General features: G+C 40.6%; 1 protein-coding gene across 4 annotated transcripts in view; it reads left to right on the top strand.

Moving 5' to 3' along the window:
* EPHB1 (EPH receptor B1) overlaps positions 1–25623 on the top strand; it is a 453260-nt gene that overhangs the window by 279287 nt on the left and 148350 nt on the right. For all 4 annotated transcript variants that reach the window (XM_073625512.1, XM_073625507.1, XM_073625511.1 and 1 more), the window contains exon 4: positions 14133–14288. In XM_073625512.1, coding sequence (XP_073481613.1) covers positions 14133–14288 — 156 coding nt within the window. The remainder of the gene's footprint in view (positions 1–14132; positions 14289–25623) is intronic.

Raw genomic sequence — 25623 nt, 5'->3', positions numbered from 1 at the left:
CTTTTTTGCTTTGTGTCTTACATATAGGTGAACATTTAAGAGGTCTATTTATAAAAACAATTGCATGAGGAGCACAGGAAATATGCATCTTTGTAACAAGAGATACAGTGTAACACTTCTAGAGAATGCAAGAAAGAGAAAAATAAATGTAACCAATGTATATATTTGTTTGCTAATTTCCCCCTCACCTTTCTTTATAACTGTTTCATTTGTTACAAAGACATATATATTTCTTGTGCTTCTCAGCTCCCTCTAGTGGCCATAATGGAGTATTTTTCTACCACCCAATGAAAAATAACATTCCTTTACAAGAGAAAATAGGTTAAAGAACATTCTCAATTCACACAGAATGAATGTGCATGGAAGAAAAATGACTGTGTTAGTATTAAAAACAGAGGTGTTAGTAGCATATATTTGGAAATCTAAAGACATGCTGGTAAGTTAATTGCCTCCTGTCTAAATTGGCCCTAGTATATGTATGAATGTGAGTTAGGGACCTTAGATTGTAAGCTCCTTGAGGGTAGGGACTGATGTGACTGTACAATGTATATGTAAAAAAAAATGACTGTGTTAGTATTAAAAACAGAGGTGTTAGTAGCATATATTTGGAAATCTAAACACATGCTGGTAAGTTAATTGCCTCCTGTCTAAATTGGCCCTAGTATATATATATGAATGTGAGTTAGGGACCTTAGATTGTAAGCTCCTTGACGGTAGGGACTGATGTGAATGTACAATGTATATGTAAAGCTCTGCGTAAATTTACGGCCCTATATAAGTACCTGAAAAAAATAAATAAAAAATCTGTGGAAGCAACGTTGCCTGGTCAAGACCTCTTATATACTGTATATGGGCCAGGCTCGTACAAAACAGGTAATATAATATATGAATTGGGTGTTGATTGATGGAAACATTTGGATTATTAGCCATGATTACCCACACAATGCAATAATGTAGAAACAATGTAAAAACAAATGTTCCAAGTATGCAAGCTGCTATGTAGATTGTACAAGGATTCTTGCAGTGAGTGGAAACCACAGTTGTGCTGTCAAAGAATTGGATGGTTTGCTGTTTGTTCTTTGGCTGACAGCGCTTTTTTATGTGGTTGCAGTCACTTGCTAATCTGTGGAAAGGATATTGATTGTATTTACGTGTTAAGTAAATAGATTTGTATAAACAGCAAGATGAGGATTGAATCTTAATGTATTTGTACTCTTTGCAACAGCTGTGGTTATTTCCCAGTTTACACATAGTACACACAAATATACAATGATGCCTTGTCCTTTAGACCATTATTTGAAAAACAATTCTTCCCTTAAGAAAGTATGGTTATTTTATTTTTTTAAGCATGTTATTTACCTGTAAAAACCTCCTTAGTGTAGACATCTAAAAGCCCTGAGATTGCTTCTGGGCACTGCTATTTTAGATATGGTGTCAGCAGTCCCAACATACTTAAAGCTCTCACTTAAGTGACACTGTATAGCAAGGGTTGGCAACCTGTTGATCGTGGGCATGTGACAGGTTGATCATGACTGACCCTATTGTGTTGCCAGCTTCCAAACACCCACCTCTTCTCAGATTTCAAATCAGAGAGGAATTGCGGAGCCAAGGGGAGCTAACCATCCACACTGGTTCCAGCCTTCTTTCTCTTTTGTCCATCGCAGGTGCTTGTATGGAATGGATACAGGAGGTGGATGGGCAGGGACCAGAACAGGTAGTTGTGTCTTGCTACCGCTTCCTTGCGCTGCTCTACATGTGGTCGGAAGGAGGAAGAGGGAAAGCACTTTAATGGAGATTATGATGGGGGTAATGGGGGGACAAAATGGTGGCATTGGGGTTATATAATGATGGTACTTCGGGTACTAACTAATACTGTAATGATAAGAAGCACTGTAATGGAGATAAAGTAAAATGGAGACACTATAATTTTTGGTTTCTCACTTTTCCTTTTGAAGTAGGTCACCGCCTTTCTGGGGTTGCCTACCCCTACTGAAGAGTATTCCCCTTTGTTTCTCCCCCTGCATGGAGGAGAATTAACCTCCCTGGCGGTATGATTATTTCAGATTTTAGGTGCTGAAAGCGGTACAATTATTTTGCATTTTGCATTATTTTGGCGCTTTATATTATAGTCCTGTAATTCTTAGTAATAATTCACTTAAATCTGTCCAAACAAGAATCTAGTAGGCATCCCGGGTATGATAAAGTTTGAAAAACTAAATAAAAAATTAGAATATAATAAATAACTATAAATAATTATAACAAATAATAATATAATAATAATAAAATTATTCAATAATGTAACCAAATCAAAAACACTGAAATTTGCTCAGTTGCAGAATTGTCGCTTTTGTTACTTTTAGTGTTTGGTGACGGATTTCCCCACAAATCATTATCGCTCAATTCTGCGAGTGATTCTAATTTATTATTGCTGTTTTCTAGCTGGTCTGAAACCATTTTTGATGTAAAGGGACAGTTTTGGTTGCTATGGACAATCTCCAGTTTCCAGGCAGAAAGAACAGTTTTTATAATATAAAACTGCATGCAGGACACTGAACAGACCACTAGGGACAAAGGGGACGTGTAATTATTTGATACAGTACTGTAATCTGTAAGATTACAGTATACTGTATCTGTACTGTGTGTTTTACTTTTTGAATTTGCCGCCGAACTCCGTCCCCGTGCGTCGCAACGCTCGCAGGGAACGGAGCTCGGCACTGTGAATCGAGCGAGACACAGCGGCTCGCCGATCACAGCGGGGAGACATCGCAGGATCCAGGGGACAAGGTAAGTAAACTCTTCCTGGATCCTGCGATGCAAGCCCGAGTCTGGCTCGGGGATACCGCTTTTGGTATTAAAAATCCACCCCGAGCCTGACTCGGGAATACTGCCAGGGGGGTTAAGGGGTGAAGGTGCTGGGTAATAAGTCTCCCAGACTTATGTGCAAGTAAGGGGGGGGGGGGCGCCATTCCAAGGAATGGATTAGCCTATTTTTGTAGCAAGTTTAAAGGCACATTGCAAGTGAATAAAAATGAATTTATGGAAAGGAAAAGCACCTCAAGTAAGCGTTTAAAATACTTGATTTTTCTCTGAATTTACCTGCATTTTATTCAGTTGGTAACACAGTGCCTTTAAAACTATTTCTGGTATTCTACAACTACAAACCATCCTATTATGGATGTGGATTACAAACCTCCTACGTTGCAGTTATTAGTTTTCAGCCTGTAGAAATGATGCTAACTTAGTGTGGTACATCAGATATACTTTAAAGTGGAAATGCACTGCATCTGAGCACCGCAAACCAAAAACACTATTTAATTCATTTTTAATATTCATAGCAAACTCACTCATCCATTCATGACTTCATGCTTTATTTTGATGAAAAACACCCCCACCCCTAGCATTTCTGGCTATGGTCATCTTCCTGGAATCCATTTGTCAGTAGCTCAGGCACGCATGCAGGAGGGTGTGCTTAGTTGAGAACTTCCCCGAAGACTCCTGGGATGTATGATATTATTTGCCTAAGCCTGGAAAACATTAAATAAATGAATAAATATAAAAAATAAAATAAAACAAGTAAATATACTTTACTATTTATTTACTAATGCTAGCAGCATAAGGCTTTATTTATTTATTACAGGTACTTATATAGCGCCGTCAATTTACGCAGCGATTCTCACACACACACACTAACATATATATCTATATCTATTTATAGATATAGATCTATATATAGATATATTTATATATCTATATATATATAGATATATATGATGTCCAGAAAGTAATGAAAAATTGAAAAATTTTACAATTGAACATAGTCTCCTTCAAAGTATGTACCTTGTGAGTGTACACAACGCTCCCAGCGATTTTTCCATTCTTCATATCACCCCTGGAAGTGGGATGGCGTTCAGAGCCTGCATAGTGGCTATTTGGACGTTATCCACACTACCAAAATGGTATCCTTTCTCATGTTTGAATCCTGAGTCACGGGGCAACAATCCTGAGTCCACTTCCAGAAGGGGCACTGCAGATGGTCATATGAGAACAGACTTCAGTTAGGGTTTTGGGGTTTAAAGTTCCACTCCAGGAATGTTTTTCTTGAGACTTCCCCTCACCTGCTTACTTCCTGAAAGGGTCCTTTCTTGGGTGTCTGCGCAATGTGGAAACTTCCTTTAGGGTGTCCATCAGTGGAGTTCTCTCAGGATCCAGAAGAGCATAATACAGGCAGTCCCCAACTTTCGAACACCCGACTTACGAACGACTCCTACTTACAAACGGCCTCAATGCCGGCTGCTTGTGCTCCACACTGGTCCTGGATACCTCCAAGCAACTATCTTGCCACATTCCACACTGCAGTACTTCATGTACTACATGGCCAGAAGAACCCCAGAAGCGCCCGGAACATCCCACATCCCTGCACAGGCGGACACCGGAACATCCCACATCCCTGCACAGGCGGAAGTTACACTTACAAGCAGTGTTCCGACTTACAAACAAATTCCACTTACGAACAAACCTACAGTCCTTAATGTGTTCGTAACCCGGGGACTGTCTGTATTATCACAGGGGACTGGTGATCTCAGGGGGTCATTGCATTATTGGATCATTGGTCCCCCCAACTAGAACTGGCAGCAGTGAGTGACCTGGAGGGAGTACTTGGGTGAGTATATCTGACTTCACAAGATAAAGGGAAACATGCATAGTAGGATGGGTTAGAACAGCCTTTCTCAACCTTTTTAACATAGAGGAGCCCTTGAAATGATTTTTTTGTGCACAGGGAACCTCTGATAATAATTATTCTATCTACAGGGTACATTATTGTGATGATCGGTGAAGAGAATGCTCCTTACATTTGTGGTCATTGGGTAGAATTCCCCCTTACAGCTAGTTAAAAGATCATTGCTGGCAGTCGTAACTCATCTGAGAGGCAGAAGTTGTTCACTAATCCCTAGCAACTTCCAGAGCAACCTTTTCGACCTTTTCAACACAGAGAAACCCTTGAAATAAGTTTCCGGTCTCGGGGAACCCCTGCCAAAAATTCCTATTTCTACACCTCATGATACATTAGTTTGATGGTCAGTGGGAAAAATGCTCCTTACACTTGTGGTCATTGGGAAAAATTACCCCCTTACAGATAGCCAAAAAGATCAATAGTGTCAGTGGGAACTTATCTGAGAGACAGAAATTATCCATTGCTCAAGCAACCCTTAGAAACCTCTGGAGGAACCTTAGAGTTTAATGGAACCCTGGTTGAGAAACCCTGTTCTAGAGGAACCCTAGGATTTCACAGAACCTTATTTGAGAAAGGCTTGGTTATAGGGTAGTGAGAGGGAGGGATTATACAAAAAAATAGTTTTAGCCCAGAGTGAGGCTTTCAGACCCCTTTCACATCGAAGGAACTTTTCAGGCATTTTAGCGCTAAAAATAGTGCCTGTAAAATGCCTGAAAAGTGCCTCTCAAGCCTCCCCAGTGTGATAGCCCTACTGCTTTCACACTGGGGCGGTGCGCTTGCAGGATCAAAAAAAAAGTCCTGCAAGCAGCGCTGTTTACACCGCTCCCGCACCGCCCCTGCCATTGAAATCAATGGGCAGCGGTGCCGAAGCGCCTGCAAAGCGCTTCAGCAGCGACACTTTGCGGGAGGTTATAACCATTTCCTCAGCCGCTAGCAGGGTTAAACTAGTGGCTCTTTACCGCTAATGCGGCTCGCACCCCAGTGTGAAAGGGCTCTAAAATAAAATTGTGAATAGGCATGTGTGTTTGGAAGTATTAAGGGGAAGTTTTTACCTAGAGATGGGCTTTAATTTAAAAAAAAGAGCAGATATTTTTATTTAGATAAAGGCCTGAGGATACATAGGTTTAATTGTGAGGTTTAGTTATGCTTTAAGATCCACATTAATTGTTTTACAGTTATCATTCAGTCATATTCAGCTGCCTGGAAGATTTTTAATTACATGAGAGCACAACAGAAAATTGCCTGTTATTTTTATAACACATATATATCCTCAGATACATTTAGTAGTACACGAGAAGAGCATTGTGTTAAAGAGTTTATAATCTATTTGCAATGTGAAAAGTTTCATGTTTTTGTTCTTGTTCGCTCATTGTGACATACTTAAACATTTTTCATCACCTCGTCAATAGCTTTTCTAATTCCTTCACCATCTACATTCACAAACCCCCTAGTTCCACTAATCACCTTTTATTTGCCATTCACTCATTTCTACAGTCATCTCCATTATAGCGATTATGAGTTGATGGCCCTTAATTGTGAGCATGTTTGTCTGAGTGTATGGCAGGCCATTGCTTTATCAAGTTACAGCCTCACATACATAATGAAGTAGCATTCAGTGTAAATATGAGTCTACGTACAGCTAATTAGACTCTTTTTGCCATTCCTATTTATTATTTATTTTCTTTCACTTCAGCTGTTTCCTTTTCTATTATCAGCTTGGTGTACAGTATACAATTATCTTTACAGATGCCATGTGAAATCTGCAAATAGGAAATCTCCGAGCTCTCTGTCAGTATAGGGAATACAGCCCGTTTAGCTTTACGAAAGTATCATTCTATCTACTGCCATAAATGAAAGGGGGGAAAAAGAAAAGTGTTTTCTCTAGGGTTTTTTTTTTTAATTTTTTTTTTTTAAGCCTTATTATTTTAATGAGTTCCTGAAAGTAGAGTTGCATGACAGATAAGAGCTGTTTGCTCACCCCTCTGCCGTCTGTGTACTTTTTATTTCTGCTGTTAAAACACATGAGATGAAGTAATGAAGACACTATGGGGTCTTTCCATAAAGGTTCTAACACAAGATTCCCACAGTTTTCCCCTATTTTACTAATTGGATTAAACTGGAAAAATGTGAGAACCCTTGGAGAACCTTTATAAATAGACCCCCATGGATTGCTACTTGTGTTTCTTTTTTTGTTTCAGAAAGCCCAGTATGCAAAAAGTAATGTTTGGGTCTATTTGTGACCCCATCTTATCTGTGTGTGCTATATATACAGACTAACCATGGCACGCAATGTAATTTGATCCAGCAGCATAGATGTGCACAGAGCACTTCCCATTCATTCACTGTCCAGTGAATGAATCTCTAACCTCAGTCCCTTTCTTTGATTCAAAAGTGAGACATCAGGGGTCTAGAGTGAGACATCAGGGGTCTAGACTGTGTTTTCTGAATAAACACAGTGCGTGATTGGTACTGTGTTTACTATGTTTCAGTTTGTGAATAAACAAAAAGCCGTTCAGCACAGAGCACTTCCCATTCATTCATTGTCCAGTGAATGAATCTCTATCCTCTTTGATTCAAAAGTGAGACGTCAGGGGTCTAGCCCCCTGATACTTCACCAAACCACCCCTAACGGGGCTCCTAAGAAAATGTAAGATAAAAAAATAATAATAATATTGTAAAAAATAATAAAGAAAATAAAATTGTGAAAAATATAAAAAAAATGAATAAATAAATAAAAAGCTACTGATACCGTCCACTGCCCTACAGGCAACAATCTCTGCCTTACTGACACCTTCCATTGCTCTACTCAAACCATCCACTGCTCTACTGACACCGTCCTCTGCTCTACTGACAAAGTTCACTGCCCTGCTGACACCATCTACTTCTCTACTGACTGACACCACCCAGTGTCCTACTGACATGTCCACTGCTCTACTGACACCATATACGCACACACATTTATATGTGTTTGAGCTTTGGGGTGTACACCTTAATGCAATGTATGCTGTGCTGTGTCCAGCAGTGTAAGGCTAGGTTCATATTTGTGCATTTCAGGGACACACAAAAAACACATTTCCCTTTTGCAGGCATGTGGTGGTGCTATTAATTTTTTGATGGCACATCAACGTACCTTATAACAAAGTACTATGCCTTTTAGCCCAGTGATGTTAAAAATAGGGTCTTTCACTTTTCTGGTTGAAATGAATGAGTTGCCATAAATATGTGAAATCATGCAGAAAATGCATGTACACTGTTGCACCTGCATGGGTGTGAATAAAGGGTCTCTTGCATACAGGTTTTGCCATGTAGCTTTCTTATGAAATCAAACACAGGTGCATTGTTGTCTATAGGACAATGCACACAGCTGCATAAAAGAGCCGCAATGCGAAGATACATTCAGAGCTGTAAAAAAAAAAAATGTCAGTGCAGTAATTTATGCGCACGTGTGTGTATATGTAAGCATATACACGCACATGCGCATAAATTGCAACAATGGCAGCTAGAAGAGGAAGAAGAATAATTTTACGTGTGTATATGAGAACACGTTTATGTGCTTGTACACGTGTACACATGCAAGGTCCCAGAGCATAACTTTTTTTTATTTAGAATCTTTCTGCCAGCCTCCATTTGCAAACTCCCTTGTATAAACATCAATAAAGTATTATATCTGTGTGCAAGGGGTCTAAACACCTGAATTCACACATCCTTCGCTTGCAGTCTCCTAGAGGCCACACAGTATTTTCAATTTATGCACTTCTATTTTTCACAGTACAAAGTTTTACAGAGTACATGCAATCTGTTATAATGCAGGTTTTCTGGCTCTTTATAGCCCTACTCAAGCCAAAAGTATTTTATTATGTTTTAAAGGGAGAGTCAGTAAAGGCTAGAACCTCTGTCAGTTTTTTGTTTCACTGGGGAGATTTCCTGTCCTGAAGACTGCAAAGAAATTTCCTGTGAGGGGAATAAACTTAATGGCCACACAGACAACAATGAAAAGCACATTTCTTCTTTTTTTTTGCGTGACCACAAAAGAAATGAGTGTAAATGTCCCTAGTGGGTTTACAGTCAACAATATAAACCAAAAGTTCTCTTTCCAAAAAGTAATAAGTGTTGAGCTATAACTTCATTGGCATGATTTATCAGGCTGCAGTAGCATATAAGACATCTAACGAATCCGTCGGACAATCCGACCGTGTGTGGGCTTCATCGGACTTCTGACGGACCTTTTCGGAAATCAGACAGACTTTAGATTTGAAACATGTTTCAAATCTTTCCGACGGATTCGAGTCCGGTCGAAAAGTCCGTTTGTCTGTATGCTAGTCCAACGAACAAAAACCGACGCTAGGGCAGCTATTGGCTACTGGCTATGAACTTCCTTATTTTAGTCCGGTCGTACGTCATCACGTACGAATCCATCGGACTTTGGTGTGATCATGTGTAGGCAAGTCCGTTTGTTCGAAAGTCCGTCGGAAGTCCATCAAAAGTCCGTCGGAAAGGCTGTTGGACCTTTGATGCCGAAAAGTCCGCCCTTGTGTACACAGCATTAAAGTTATACTAAAGCTTATTTTTTTATACTTGCCTACTCTGCACTACCATATTTCACAAAGTGGTCCCTTACCTCTTCTTTAGTGGTCCCCCACTAGCTCTGTCCGCATCTTCCCCCTGTGAGTGCCTCTATAGCATGCAGTGTGCTATGGGGCACTCATGTGGGCGAGCTTCTAAGCCAGGCTGTGTGTGTCCATAGACACACACAGCCATGCTTCCCCACATTCCCTGCACCCTCCTCACTGGATTTGACTGACAGCAGCAGGAGCCTATGACTCTCATTGCTGCCTGGCTGAATTTCAATCAGTGTATGACACTTCCTGCTCAAAGTGACATGCTGGACAAGGCTCTGCTGAATAGACGTGTAGGAAAACTGCAGCCAATCCACTGATCACTCTATTCTGACAGCTGTGTGTCTTGTTGTCAGAATACAATGTCTCAGCAGGAGAAATTCCTCCATCCACCTTAATTGTATGGATGGAGAAATCTGGCTGAAAAAAATGAACAGTGTATGGCCAGCTTTACTATTACTACCTCCTTTGCAGGCAATCTTTACTCTCCATTAAAATTCTTAAAGTGAGAAAAAAATGTATTAAAAAAAACAAAACTGTAGATTCTTCTACCTCGCCATACTGGAATTAACCATATGGTTAATGGGCTGCTGCAACAATTCCTGAGTAGTTACAGTAGATAACTTATATTATCAGGACACTCACAAGCTTGTCTCCAAGTGAAAAGCTTCTTTATTGCACAATAATCTAGCAATGAGCAAGCAATAAAAGAAGCTTTCTACTTGGAGATAAGCTTATTGCTGTTGTGATGACATATATTATTTAGGCTAGTAATTTATCAGCGGGATAGGGGCCATAGTGGGCAGCAGGAGGACAAAGGCATCCCACCCACCCAAATGTGTCGGATGCTGAAGATTCAAGCCATGCAAAGATTGGCTGCAATGGAGATAGTAACGGAACTGTATATATGCTGTATTTGCTTTATCTCACATTGGTACTCCTTGAAATGTACTTGCTATGGCAGAAAGCTGTAAGGAAGGATTGCAGCAAGTTTCAGTTTTAATTCATCTCTGGTAGATGTAGCTAAACGTGACCCCCCAATGTCCTTGCACAGAGAGCTCAGCTGATTGTAAAGATATGAGCTACCTGGATGGGGTTAAGTGTTGAGTGTTTCTATGTCTCTGATTGGGATAAGACAGAGAGTCAGCACTCCCCATCTCCTCTGTGTCAGGATATGAGTCTCCTTGAGGTAACCAGGGAAAGGAAATTAATAGAAGCTGGTGGAATAACCACTTTTTCAAGCAATTTCCTTTTGGAGATATGGTCTTTCTAATCTTTATTGAAGCCCTTTAACCTGTCATTCACCGCTCCTTTCTAGATATTAGCAGATGATGAGGAGAAATTGATTGCTGTGTCGGGAGTGACTGCTGCTGGCAGGATTTTTTTTTCTACCTTTCATCAGGGTCGAAGACAAAATGCTGTTTAAATGGCAAGAACATAATCTCAAGACTGGGAAAACAGACTGTTCTATATGGTCACTATTCTTCTATTCCTTGTATATAGAACCCATCTCATACACCCATTGATGGTGGGCACTTTACTTCCTAAGCTACTGTTTAGAAGAGCACTGCCTTCCAATTGGCCATAGGTTTCATTATGAAAGTTGGTATTGCAGTCAAGATTGCTTCCTCTGTGCAAACAACCACAAATGTTCTCTAGTCAGTTCTGTTGTTCTAAATGTCCTATTCAGTGCACGACGTTTGGGTTCATGAAGACTAAATATTTAACTGGCCTCTTTCAGTGTGTGTAGCAACAAGATGTCCTTAGCAGACATACTAAATTTGCTTACCTCCCCGAGTTTTGCTATTCCTTTCAAAGCAGTGCCACTTCTCCTACTGCAGTCTTTTTAATGCACAATAAATAAAAAAATTTCCAACCAGGAGAATGGTTGCAGCATGTGGTGGTAACCGGGAACCCAGGAGCAGAGACTATGCTGCCTGGGTAACTAAGAAATATTACAATTAGGCATGCATCAAGGTTTCTTCTCTGATGTCTGTTTATTTGTGCATGCCTGTACATCTTCACAATAAATCTCACAGTCAAGCAAGACAAACAAGGGATTGAAGCGGTTTCATTTTCCTGGAATTTTACTGAATATACCAGGACCAGGAAAAGTCTGAAAACCATGATCATCGAAGCGTGGTGTATGCAAAGCCACTTCTCTAGCAGCAGCAAAGTCTCTATTGCCAAGAAATATGAGAAGCTGATTGATTATACAGAACAAGTTTTGGGTTGACTGGACATTCAAAAACTCAACAACCTAAACTCAATAAATGCTCCTCTAAGAAAAGCGTGCAGAAGTCTCCAGTCTTCCCCAAGTGGAACTGATGGGGAGTTCTGCTTAGGTGTCATTTATTCTTGGGACCCTATGTGGGTCACCCCCTCTGTCCAAGGTAGCTCTATGGATGAAGAGAATTTAAATACAGCCACATTATCAAAGTGTCTGAAATAACTGTACTTGTTCCCATAGCAACCAATCAAAGTCTACCTTCCATTTATCTGGAGCAATATGTGAAAATTAATGGAATAATCTGCTTGCTTTAGGCAACGGTATTCTGTTAGATACTTTTAGCAATAAGACTTAATGCGTGCCCTTACATATGAAATATTCCATAATAGCAACAATTTTATTACCCCAGAGCCACCAATCAGACTCCAGCTGTGCTTTTACAGGGTAGACTTTGTGTAGGTGTAGGGAAATGTAGAGAGTCTTTAAAGCGGAACTACACTGCATCTTTGTACCACAAACCAAATACGCTATTTAATTCATTTTTAATATTCAAAGCAAGCTCACCCATCCATCTATGTCTCCATGCTTTTGATGAGAAATCACCTTTAAAAACACCCCCTAGCATTTCTGGCCGTGGCCATCTTGAGTAAGGGCAGATGTAGCACAGGAGTGTCCAACCTGTGGCCCATTACAACCATGAATGCTGCCCAACACAAAATAGTAAACTTACTTAAAAATGTAGATTTTTTTTGGGGGGGGGGGGATTTTTTGTAAAAAAAAAAAAAAAGCATTTACACTACTAGCAAACACATGAGGCCAAAGAAAAATTTGACAGTAGCTCTTTACTGTAGTTTTATAAGTTTTAGCTTGCCAAGGAAAAATAATCCCACTCTTCACAATCACGCCTTATTCATGTCATCGGTTTTCAGCAGAACCTATATTTGTGAGCATCTATTTACAAGGATGAAGCACACGAAAAGTAGAACCAAAACATCTGATGAGCACCTTGAAAATTAATTGAGAATTGCCACTACATTAATTGAACCAGATATTAATGCGTTAATTTATCAAAGGCAGTGTCAGATATCGCACTTGTTTAATGTTGCCCTCTTTTACTTTTATAATAAAAAAAACTTACAAAAAAATGAAGTTTTATTACTCGGATAAGTACATTATCTACATCAGTGATCTTTAACTTGTAATCTGCCCGATATTTTCTGCTCCTCAGCTATCCTTATTGTAATGCCCCGTACACACAGTCGGACTTTGTTCGGATATTCCGACAACAAAATCCATGGATTTTTTCCTACGGATGTTGGCTCAAACTTGTCTTGCATACACACGGCCACACAAAGTTGTCGGAAAATCCGATCGTTCTAAACGCGGTGACGTAAAACACGTACGTCGGGACTATAAACGGGGCAGTAGCCAATAGCTTTCATCTCTTTATTTATTCTGAGCATGCGTGGCACTTTGTCCGTCGGATTTGTGTACACACGATCGGAATTTCCGACAAGGGATTTTGTTGTTGAAAAATTTTATATCCTGCTCTCAAACTTTGTGTGTCGAAAAATCCGATGGAAAATGTGTGATGGAGCCTACACACGGTCGGAATTTCCGACAACAAGGTCCTATCACACATTTTCCGTCGGAAAATCCGACCGTGTGTACGGGGCATTAGTGTGGCCCAAGACCATTCCTTTTCTTCCACTGTGGCCCAGAAAAGTCAAAAGGTTGGACACCCCTGAAATAGTATTTACTTCCTGGAATCCATCTGTCCTTATCTCAGGCAGGCAGGCTGGAGGGTGTGCCTAGCCTCTCTCCTCCTGAAGACTCCTAGGATGTATGACATCATTTGCTTGGGCCTGGAAACCAGAGAGTAACTGAAGAAATGTAAAAAAAAAGTTTAAAACAAGTACTTTGCTATTTATTTACCAATGCTAGCATCACAAGTATTAAAAATAGTCACTATTTGAGACTGAGAAAGTGAGGTTCCGCTTTAATTGTGACGTTTTGAAATGTAAAGCCAAAGTTTTGCATTTTAGCAGCCATGCCTTTTTTGTCTATATGAGAGATAGCAGAGAAGGAACGTGGATAACAAGAGGCATCTAAAGGGTTACAGACAGTGCAGGTCTGTTCTTTGCATTAGAAGGCTTATTTACTAAGTAGCGTTAACTCGCTGTACATGTTCTAGTGTTGACACAGCCAGTGGAGTGGAAATCAATAGGAACACAAGTAAACATATCACAAGCTCAGTCTGTCAGGCGCACCTGCCTTGATTCTGAGACTGTCATTGAATGGAGGGAGCCGGCTGACTGACTTCCTATACATGTTCAGACACAACAGTCTGACTGTTTCTGACCTTCAGGCTTTTGGTCTGAAGGTGGCCATTATTGATAGATGTCAAATACAGTTGTGCAGTCACTGACTTGCTCCTTGTTTCTTCATTCTGTGGAAATGTTCTAAGTCGATGATTCATTTCTTTTAGCAGCACAGACGCAGTGGGATTTATACATGAATTAATACAGGTTTTATTTTGTCTGCTTTTCCCCAGCCTGTCCAGCTGGCATGTTTAAAGCCAATCAAGGATTGGGGATTTGTGCTCCATGTCCTGCGAACAGTCGCTCCACGGCGGAGGCCTCCCCCATCTGTATCTGTCGCAATGGCTACTACCGAGCAGATTTTGATCCACCGGAGGCAACGTGCACAAGTAAGTGCTCAGTATTATATAATGATAAGTATGCATATTATAATATGTCTAATGTTTATGTACATTCCCTTTTAGGTATTCAAAATTGGATTTACAATGATACCAACACTGATTCTGACCCCTTTTTGTTATGAGGGTCATCTGCAGACAAAACTGAAATCAGTTCGGCATTATTTTTTTTTTTTTTTAATCATACTTACCTAGGCCGATGCAGCATCTGTCCCCTGCTGGCTCCAAGGCTGAGAACCAAGTGAACAAAGACCGCTGATTGCTCGGTTTTCAGAGCTCTGTGAGCAGAGAGCTGGTGAAAGTCAGTCACTGGCTCTCTGCTCTGCCTTGGTCTCGAAAGGCTGAGCTTGGTGCAGATCCGTGGTTGTGGGCAGATCTTGCCCCAGCGTGGCTCTGTGATATCAGCCGACAGCAGGCTTCAGCTTGCTGTCTACTGAAAACTGGTCACAGGAGTGCCGAGTGATACTCAGGAGAAGTACTGCCAAACGTTCTTAGGCTGTACTTCTCATTTAAAGCAAACCTGTCATGACAGAACCATGGAGGTTGACCTCTCCTTCTGAAAATGCTAGGTGTACCTGTCATGATAATCAAGGGGTTTAAATACTTTGAGCCTATAACCTAGTGCAACCATACAAATAGGAGCTGTTTCCTTTTTTTCTGACCTTGCTGATCAGAGGCCACACAACTAACAATTTCAAAGAGCGTACGCAATGGCAGGCTCCATATTTCACTGTTGGTATATTTGCCATAAACTGCATTCATCTTTTAATGTTTACCTGTGCTCGGAATAAAACCAGCCAACCCTAACCTCTGTAACAACCTGCACTTTGATGTAATTCATTCTCAAAGCTCCTCAAAGATTGCAGCAAAGACCTTAAAGTCAGATTTCACTTAGGCCGCATGCACATGGGCGCATTTCCCTGTACGGTATAAAAACTGGATGTATTTTGACGCTCAGGAGGTGCAGGTGGTGTGTACAGTCTGCTGCTGTCAGCCTGTTAAAGCTGAAATACGCTTCGTAAGCACATCTAAGCAGCACTTGCGGTCAGGGCTGTATGCATACTACATCAGGTGGTGCGTAGAGCTCGCTGTCAGCATTCTTTCAAAATCAATGACAGCCTAAAATATGTTTTGATTGTAGGGTGTAAGCACATCTGAGCAGTATTCATGTTCTAGGCATATGTCCCAGTATGCATGCGACCCTGACCATGAGCACCACTCAGATGTGCTTATAGCCGCATACAGCCAAAATGTATTTAAGCTGTCATTGACTTTGAGAGGCTGCTGGCAGTGAGCTGTATGCACCACCTGTGCCTCCCAGATACTGAAATATGTCTTGTTTTTATGCTGTATGGACAAATGTGCCCATGCGCATGAGGTTTAGGAGCTTAGAGGCATCTGCTACAGTGCCTTAAAAAAGTATTCATACCCCATTGACATTTTCCACATTTTGTCAGGTTACAACCAAAAACGTAAATTTATTTTATTGAGATGTTAAGTGATAGACCAACACAAAGTGGCACATAATTGTGAAGTGGAAGGAAAATGATAAATGTTTTTTTTTTGTTTACAAATAAATATGTGAAAAGTGTGGCATGCATTTGTATTCAGCCCCCCTGAGTCAATACTCTGTAGAACCACCTTTTCCTGCAATTACAGCTGCAAGTCTTTTTGGGGATGTCTCTACCAGCTTTGCACATCTAGAGGGTGACATTTTTGCCCATTTTTCTTTGCAAAATAGCTCAAGCTCTGTCACTTCGGATGGAGAGCGTCCGTAAACAGCAATTTTCAAGTCTTGCCACGGATTCTCAATTGGATTTAGTTCTGGACTTTGACTGGGCCATTCTAACACATGAATATGCTTTGATCTAAACCATTCCATTGTAGCTCTGGCTGTATGTTTAGGGTCGTTGTCCTGCTGGAAAGTGAACCTCTGCTCCATCTCAAGTCTTTTGCAGACTCCAACAGGTTTTCTTCTAAGATTGCCCTGTATTTGGCTCCATCCATCTTCCCATCAACTCTAACCAGGGGATGGTATGTTCAGGGTGATGTGCAGTGTTAGTTTTCCGCCACACATAGTGTTTTGGTTTTAGGCCAAAAAGTTCAGTTTTGGTCTCATCTGACCAGAGCACCTTCTTCCACATGTTTGCTGTGTCCCCCACATGGCTTCTCAGAAACTGTAAACGGGACTTCTTATGGTTTTCTTTCAACAATGGCTTTCTTCTTGTCACTCTTCCATAAAGCCAGATTTGCAGAGTGTACGACTAATAGTTGTCCTGTGGACAGATTCTCCCGCCTGAGCTGTGGATCTCTGCATCTCCTCAAAAGTTACCATGGGCCTCTTGGCTGCTTCTCTGATTAACGCTCTCCTTGCCCAGACTGTCAGTTTAGGTGGACGGCCATGTCTTGGTAGGTTTGCAGTTGTGCCATACTCTTTCCATTTTTGGATGATGGTTTGAACAGTGCTCTGTGAGATGTTCATAGCTTTGGATATTTTTTTATAAACTAACATTGCTTTAAACGTCTCCACATCTTTATCCCTGACCTGTCTGGTGTGTTCCATGCTGTTTGTTCACTAAGGTTTTCTAACAAACATCTGAGGGCTCCACAGAACAGCTGTATTTTTACTGAGATTAAATTACACACAGATGGACTCTATTTACTAATTAGGTGGCTTCTGAAGGCAATTGGTTCCACTAGATCAGGGATATGCAATTAGCGGACCTCCAGCTGTTGCAAAACTACAAGTCCCAGCATGCCTCTGCCTCTGGGTGTCATGCTTGTGGCTGTCAGAGTCTTGCTATGCCTCATGGGATTTGTAGTTGTGCAATTAGCTGGAATGTCCGCTAATTGCATATGCCTGCACTAGATTTTAGTTAGGGATAACAGAGTAAAGGGGGCTGAATACAAATGCACACCACGCTTTTCAGATATTTATTTGTAAAACATTTTGAAAACCATTTATCATTTTCCTTCCACTTCACAATTATGTGCCACTTTGTGTTGGTCCATCACATAAAATCCCAATAAAATACATTTACGTTTTTTGTTGTAACATGGCAAAATGTGAAAAATTTCAAGGGGGATAAATACTTTTTTAAGGCACTGTAAGTAATGAAAATGTAGCTAGCAGCCTATTTATATGTTTTTTGTGTTATAGAATAAAAGGTATTATAAGTTCATCTGCAAATGTGGGGGCTTGGCATGCAAACAATCGGTTAAGCTACAGAGCTTAGATGAAAGCATATCTGAACCCAATAGCAACATTTTAATGTATATTAAAACTTACTAGTCTGTATTCTGACATGTGGCTGCATTTGTTTTCTTTTGTCTGGCTTTTTCCCTTTATTTTCACCTGTTGATTCTGTGATTAACTTATAATGGCAATGCTCATTCACCGTACAGTATCTATGGAGGTGTAGCGTTGTCACCCCTGGACAGTAACATTAATGTTATACTGGTGGTGCTACTGATTTCAAGTGAGTGTTGATTGGCTGTAAAAGACAAAAAATTACATAGGTGTTGCTTCAAACTACCAAGTATGAACCAGTAGTTAATATAGTTGTGTTTAATGGTCAGTACTGATGGTCATGATGACTAAGGCTGGCCATATATTATACAATTTTGTTGTACAACTTTCCTTTAGATTTACCAAAAGCATAAAACCTAAACACTTTCAATTTGTATGCAAGCTTCTAAGCGGTGACGTTTTATTTTGAAAAGTTGAAGGCTGGTCCACCTCCTCCTCCCCATTTTTATAGGACATGGAGGCCTTCTGGGGTTCTAAAGACCCTGTAAATCTGTACAAAAATGTATTTACTGGCACTTAAGGGCCCCTGCCTTTGCTTTATGAGGCCAGTTTAACTGCTTAAACATTAATGTGATGGTAAAGGCTTGTTGTTTTAAAGAAAAACAAAAAACAAACATATGTTATACTTACCTTACCTACCATGTAATGGTTTTGCACAGAGCAGCTCAGATCCTCTTCTTCTCAGGTCCCCTCCTCCAGGCCCTTCCTTCCTGCCGAGTGCCCCAAGAGCAAGCTGCACACAGCCGCTGCTCGGTCCCGCCTCCTTCTTTCCTCATTGGCTGTGATTGACCAATGAGGAGTGAGAGTCCTTGGAGAGCAGAGGGTGTCGTACACATCGCTGAATCACGATAGGGCTCAGGTAAGTATTAGGGGGGCTGCTGTACACAGTAGGTTTCTTACCTTCATGCATACAATACATAAAGGTAAAAAATCATGAGCCTTTAAAACCACTTTAAAGTGGCAAAACTGTTTTTTGCCATCTGTGTCTCATTGGGGAGATTTCCCTTCACTTTCTGTCCCAAAAAACTGGAAGTGAAAGAATATCTCTCTAAAGAGAGGAAGTTCCTCACCAGGGTCACCAGAACTAGTGCTCCCATTGTAAGACTTCTTTTTAATAACTGTTGCGTCATCTCAAAGAAATCAATTACAAATTACATGTTTACAATCAAATAGTTTTATGAATACACAACCAAAATTACAATTTTAAGATTAATTTAATAATTAAATTATTTGGTTAATTTATTAATTTAAAAATTAAGATCACATATGTACACACATGTACTTTATAGATCCCCTCCCAGACCCCCATCAGTCCAACCAAAGCATGGCCTATAATGTTTGTGGGGGCCTAAAGCCAACAACAACATAGAAAATATAGTATGCTGGACTAAAGTGTAAGTATACATATATGAAATGTTAGCTATGGATGAGGCCTTCCTTAACGTGTTTTGCTTGTTGCTTCCTCAGGAGTAGGGTACTCTACGGTAAACAATAAAATACAATACATGTAAAAATGTCAAGGAAAGCACCACAACTTATGGCATGAATATAAGACAAACATAGACTACAATAACATACAGTATAATACAATAGTAGAATATATATATTATTATATAACATGTTTTCATAAAAAGTATTGTGTTCTATGTTTGTATATTGTATGATTAATAGATAAGATAAGATGATGACACAAGGTAATATGTAAAATTTTACTATTAGGTATTTTTATTCCTGGATAATATAGTGTAGTGTAATGTGGTTGATAATAGAAATGCTATAAAAACGTATCAATTGGACATTTAATGTACTGGGTATCCTCATTGTCCAATAAGAAAGTGGAAAGTTGCTCGGCTTAAAATTTGAAATTTGCATTTAACGTTAGCTGTCTATTCTCCTGGGGCTTTCAATAACAAAGTCTCCACATTTGTATTATTTTCCTTATAAACTCAGTTTGAAGTGCCTGGGTTTATGACAGGTTTACTTTCCAATGTTTGAGTAACATCTATAACAGTGGTGCCCAAGGTAAAAGAGCGTGGGCTAGAAATGTATCCACATTTTGAGTGGTGGACCACATTCAATTTTTTGTTGAATTACATAAAAATTAGGAAAGTGTATAATTATGAAGCAAAGGTAAATTTATAGTATTTAATTAGCTTTCCTGGTAACTGTAACTTACTGATGCTTGGCTTTGCAGGCGCTTGTCCCTATTCCCCAAACAGAATGTATGCGCAAGAATAATAGCTTTACTGCGTTCTTCCAGGGTAATAATAGAGACAATTGGCAATGCAGTATCTACAAGAACCTGGACTAATAAAGTTTGACAAATGCTGCAAGAACAAAGTGAGGCTGTCGTCCTTGTAAATGCCTAATGTGCGCAGTAGTCTATATAGTTGGTGGGCTTACAGGGACATCTGAAGTCAAGCTTACCATGCATGTAAATTGCCTGGCCTCAACTGTAGAATCAGTAATCCAATGTCTCGAAAGCAGTTTCAGGGCTTTTTTCTTTTGATGTCTAACAATAATTGATTAAATAAATGTAATTATATTTTATTAACAACCTCAAGGTCATAAAAGAAGGTACCATGGGCCGTCAGTTGGACAGTCTCAACATATAGTATTTCAACAAGTGGTGCATTGTAACCTTGTCTTGGTGCTGCATTTCCAATAATTGCTTATAGTACATAAGAACTTGTATGTATTTCTGATAAATCATGTCTACATTCTGTAACCAGATTAGCTTTGCTCAAAACTTTCTTTTCGGGTTGCTAACACAAAACCGGAGAAAGAGAAATTGTTCTTGCAGATGTAAGGAGAATGGCTAGTGGTCCACGATGAAATACATTTAGTGTCGCCCTGGAAGACTCTACTGACCTCATTTTATTGCTTTGTACAATTATCAGGGAAAAGGAATTCACAAATATACTATCTCAAATAACACCAGAGCCATCTTTTCTGCTTCCATCCCAAAAGATTATGCCACCGCGTTCATTTAATATTAATAGTATTATTATTACTTGGGGTGTTAGGAAAGCTCAGTGCTGGTTAACCCTGATGATTCTGGATATTCCTAAGTTGTCATGCTGGTCACAATAAGCTGTGCCTTCTGGGTCTACAAAGTGGACACAGACAGACTGATATTTATATACTGTATTTGGTCACAGATTTTTGAGCTAAAGTAGCAGGAGCCTAAATATTGTCATTTGTTTGTTGGTACAACTAGCTTCTCCAAACAGGGCTACAGAATACCCTCAATTTGTATGTGCAAACTCTGACTTTCAGAAATTTGCCAAGTGTTACAATTCTTGCACAGCAATGCCTTGGCTCCTCAAAGTTTGTTCAGGTACCATGAATGGCATTATATTAAGTGTGTGTGTGTGTGTGTGTGTGTGTGTGGGGGGGGGTTGCTGCTACTACCTATTATCAAATATTGGAGCAATTTGGGGTAGCCTGTAGGTGTATTAAAGAGATGGCTGTACCTGCATGCATCAAGTGGTCTCTAGGATGCTACTGTTGGATGCATGCATTAGCCTTATGCCGCGTACACACTGTCGGAATTTCCGACAACAAATGTTTGATGTGAGCTTGTTGTTGGAAATTCCGACCGTGTGTAGGCTCCATCGGACATTTTTTGTCGGAACTTCTGACAAACAAAATTTGAGAGCTGGTTCTCAAGTTTTCCGACAACAAAATCCGTTGTCGTAAATTCTGATCGTGTGTACACAATTCTGACACACAAAATTCCACCCATGCTTGGAATTAAGCAGAAGAGCCGCACTGGCTATTGAACTTCATTTTTCTTGGCTCGTCGTATGTGTTGTACCTTACCACGTTCTTGACGTTCGACATTTCCGACAACATTTGTGTGACCATGTGTATGCAAGACAAGTTTGAGCCAACATCCTTCGGAAATAAATCTAGGATTTTGTTGTCGGAATGTCCGATCTTCTGTACGCGGCATTAGACTAAATACAGGTTCTCGTTATATGTTCCCAGTGGCACTGTTAGTTTGTGCAATTTTAGTAGCATTATTTACATGCACAAGATCTGAAAAACAACTGCAAACGTTTGGAACGTAGTTTTTCTATGGTTTCCTGGGTCACAGGGGCTGCTATCCGATTGGATGCTGGCACTCCATGTTACACTAGGTGGTCATCTTGGGTCAAGCAGGGTCTATTTAAAACTCTGGCTCCCAGGCTTGGCGCGTATTTTGCATATCGCTAGAGTAGGGACAGGTCATCCATCTGGCAGGGAAAGTGCTTACTGACAAGCTGCAGGATGTGTATTGGAATGAACCCTTGTCCTCACCATGCTGACACCATAGAATGTCATTTGTTGGGCTGAACCTTGTAGTGTGCTTTACTTTACTCTGTGTTTTTTTTTTGTTAAATAATTTGTCATTGAAATGTTTGTAAAATACAGAATACAAATAAACAGAAAAAGGGGTAGGTACATGTCTTGAGTAAGAATATAAATCAACAAGTAGTAATATGTTTCAGTAAGACTTGGACTGCCTAGCAGTCCATATTTCCCATACCTTCTCAAATCTGTCACAACTTAAGGAATTGATGGCCATCATGTGCTCAAGAGTGTAGTTTTGCTAGACCATGGCTTTAAGGTCAGAGATGTTGATGGAGTCGGTTGACTTCCAATTGCGGAGTATTAGAGAGTGAGCTGCTATTAGAACATGAGTGACTATTACTCTGAAGGCACTTGGATAGGAATCAATACAAATATGTAGGATTGCTAGGGCAGGGTTGGGGGGAGAGATAATCCCAGTGAGGGAGGCAATAAGTTGGAATACTTGCTTCTAAAAGCTAGTCAGGGTTGGGCGTTCCCAAAGGATGTGGAGCAGGTGTCCCACTTTCCCACTATTCCACCAGCAAAGGGAGGAGTTGCTAGGAGAAAATCTCGCTAGCCTATAGGGAGTGTAGTACCATCTATTGGGTATCTTAAGCGTCATCTCCCAGTGATTGACACAGTGTGTCGCTCTGTGGATTTATCTGAATGCAGATAACCGTTGGTTGGGATCAAATTAGAAGTTAAGGTCTGTTTTCCACTTCAGGATAGCATCTGTTTTAAATAATTGTTCCTTATCCTGTAGAATGTTATAGAAAAGGGATATACCTTTTTCTCTGGTTATAGTGGAGTCAAAGAATTGCCAGGCTTTTTGGTTTACATAAATCTCTGGGATAGGGTGGCGGCGAAGGAAGCGCATAATTCATGTGCAGGTGAAGTATGTAGAGTTAAACTTGTTCAATAATTCTGGCACAGTTTTGGGTAAAGGAAGATAGGTAATTTCATGAACATAATTAATGCCGGCTAAGGTGAATGGCTTAGTGGAGAGTGAAGGAATCATGGCCTCCAGTGAGCTAACCGGGAAGTTATATACTATTTTTGATTTAGTGGGGGGAGGTTGGTTAAGTAGCATCCTCAAAGCCTTTAGGGTTGATTGGATCGGAGGGGAAAAAACAGCGATATCCCAGGGCCTCCAGAGATCGCTCATGAGGAAAGGCTTCCATGGGCGCCATGGCTGACTCCACATCTAGCAAGATTGGACCATTCATTCCCTTAAACCAAAATCTAATTTGTTCCATTCTGACCGCCCATTAATAAGCCTGGATATATACCAATCCTGTCCCACCAACAGACTTATGCAGTGTTAAGTTTAAACTAGGGCACCTTTCATAGAAATTTCCGTAGTTGACCCGACAGGGATTTCGAGTATGAAATGGGGATGGGTAGTGTTCTGAAAATATAGAGGATTTGAGGCGGTAAAGTCATTTTGTATGCCGGTAGCCTCCCTGACCAAGAGAGCTCATATTTTGAGATGTCGTTTAGCTGGGCCTCTAGTTTACAGAGTAGGGGTTTAGTGTTGGATGAGGAAAAGGAGGAGGAGGTGGGCATTAAAGTCACACCCAGGTAGGGGATCCCCTTCGGACTCCGCGTATAAGGTAGGGTAGATTGGAGCATCTGTTTGGTTTTAACTTGGACACCTAGGTCCAGGATAAGCGGTTTGGTGTAATTTACTTTGTAGTAGGAAATGACGCTGAATTGAGATATGATCTGATGGGCCCGTAGGAGAGATATACTCGAGTTGGTTAGAAGAAGTATAACATCGTCAGCAAATAAGTTGATGACGTATGTTAGGGAACGAAATTTAAAGCCACTGATGGAAGGATTAGAGCGGATGACTTCTGCAAGTGGTTCTATTACCAAGTTGAAGATGGTAGGGGAGAGGGGGCATCCCTGTCGGGTCCCATTGGAAATGGTGAACTGTTTGGATAAGAGGCCTGAGGTGTAAACTTGCGTTGTTGGGCACAAATACAGTGCTTGAATTGCGGATAAGATGTGGCCTTCAAACCCAAATCTAGACAGGACTTTTAACATATATATAACCAGTGAACCCTGTTGAACGCCTTCTCTGCATCTATAGATAGCAGCAGAGAAGGTGTTCGGGTTTTCTCAGCATAATGCATAATATTGAGAATCCGCCTAGTAGCATCAGAGGTTTGCGGCCCCCTAACAAATCCCATCTGGTTATGTTGCACTAGGGAGGGAATTATGTCCACTAGACATTTTGCAATAAGCTTGGGGTAAATCTTGACATCAGTATTTAGGAGCGAAATCGGTCTAAAATTGGCAGGGGTGTCGGGGTCTTTCCCCAGCTTAGGGATCGTGACCGCATAAGCTCTCAGCATCTCCAAGTAGAAGGAGGCAGCTTTGGTGAAAACCTGTTGTAAATAAGGTACAAGAGTAGTAATGAAAGTTTTGATGTATTAATTGGAAACCTGTTATCTGGGCCTGGTGATTTCCCATTGGGAAGGGAAGTGACCGCCTTTCTGATCTCTGGCTCTTTAAAGGGCTCATTTAAAGTTTGAAGTTGGGTCTCAGTGAGATGAGGGAGTCTGAGATTATGCAGACATTTTTGAATATCTTCTTCTATAAGTTGTGTTTGTGGGTCTTCTTTTAAATTGTAAAGCTCGCTGTAGTAGTCAGTGAATTGATCAGCTATCTCCAGAGGGTTAGTCACTTTATGGTGGAGAGTAGGATGGATCAGGTGGGCTATTCTAGATTTAGCTCTCACTACTTTGAGGCGGTTGGTTAGGTATTTGCCTGTTCTATTTGAATTGGCATAGGATTGCAGTTTCAGCCTACGGAGGTGTTTATCATATTGTTGTGTAAGTAGGATTCTTAGTTCCTTCCTGAGTTGTGAGAGCATGGTAAACGCATTAGGGGTAGCTTTTGTTTGTTGCAGGACTCTAATTTGTGAATTTGAGAAAGGAGTGAGTTAAGTTTGGAAGTATACTGTTTCTTAGCTCTAGATCCTTGCTGAGTTAAAATGCCTCTAATGCAAGCCTTGTGGGCATTCCAAAGGCTGTAGGGATCAGAGACTGATGCTGCATTGAGACTGAAAAAGTCTTGGAGATGCTAAGAGATCACAGGGAAGTAGTATTTGTCTTAGAGGAGCCTGGTATTGCAATGTCACATGGGAGTCGCTGAGGGGGCCCTTTTTCTAGTAATGTCAAAAATATTGTGGCGTGGTCTGACCATGTTATATAATAGATGTGTGTCATAAATACCCTCTGGAGCAACCACTTGTCCAAGAGGAACATGTCAATGCGAGAGTAAGTACGGTGCCTTGAGGAGAAAAAGGTGTAGTCTCTCTCACTTGCATGTTGGCATCTCCAGGCATCATAGACTTCTTCTTTGTGAAGCATCGAACGTTAAGAGACTACACGTTTCCCAATTACGGCTGTAGAGTCTATAAGTGGGTCTACGGTCAGGTTGAAGTCTCACACATGAGGAGGTTACCACATCTGATGGCGTTGATATGACAGTTTACGTAGAAAGCGGAGTTGGTGTGAGTTCGGAGCATACATTGCTACTAGAGTATAGGGTTGCTCATTGATATTACAGGTAAGGATAATGTATCTGCCCTCTGCGTCGAGCACTGATTCCTTGAGTTGGAAGGCTAGATTGTTCTTGATATCTAGGGGAACACCCCTTTTTTTCTCT

Source organism: Aquarana catesbeiana, linkage group LG04 (genome assembly GCF_042186555.1).
Source record: "Aquarana catesbeiana isolate 2022-GZ linkage group LG04, ASM4218655v1, whole genome shotgun sequence".
In the NCBI taxonomy this organism is placed as follows: Eukaryota; Metazoa; Chordata; class Amphibia; order Anura; family Ranidae; genus Aquarana; species Aquarana catesbeiana.
This window is presented reverse-complemented; position numbering and strand designations above follow the sequence as displayed.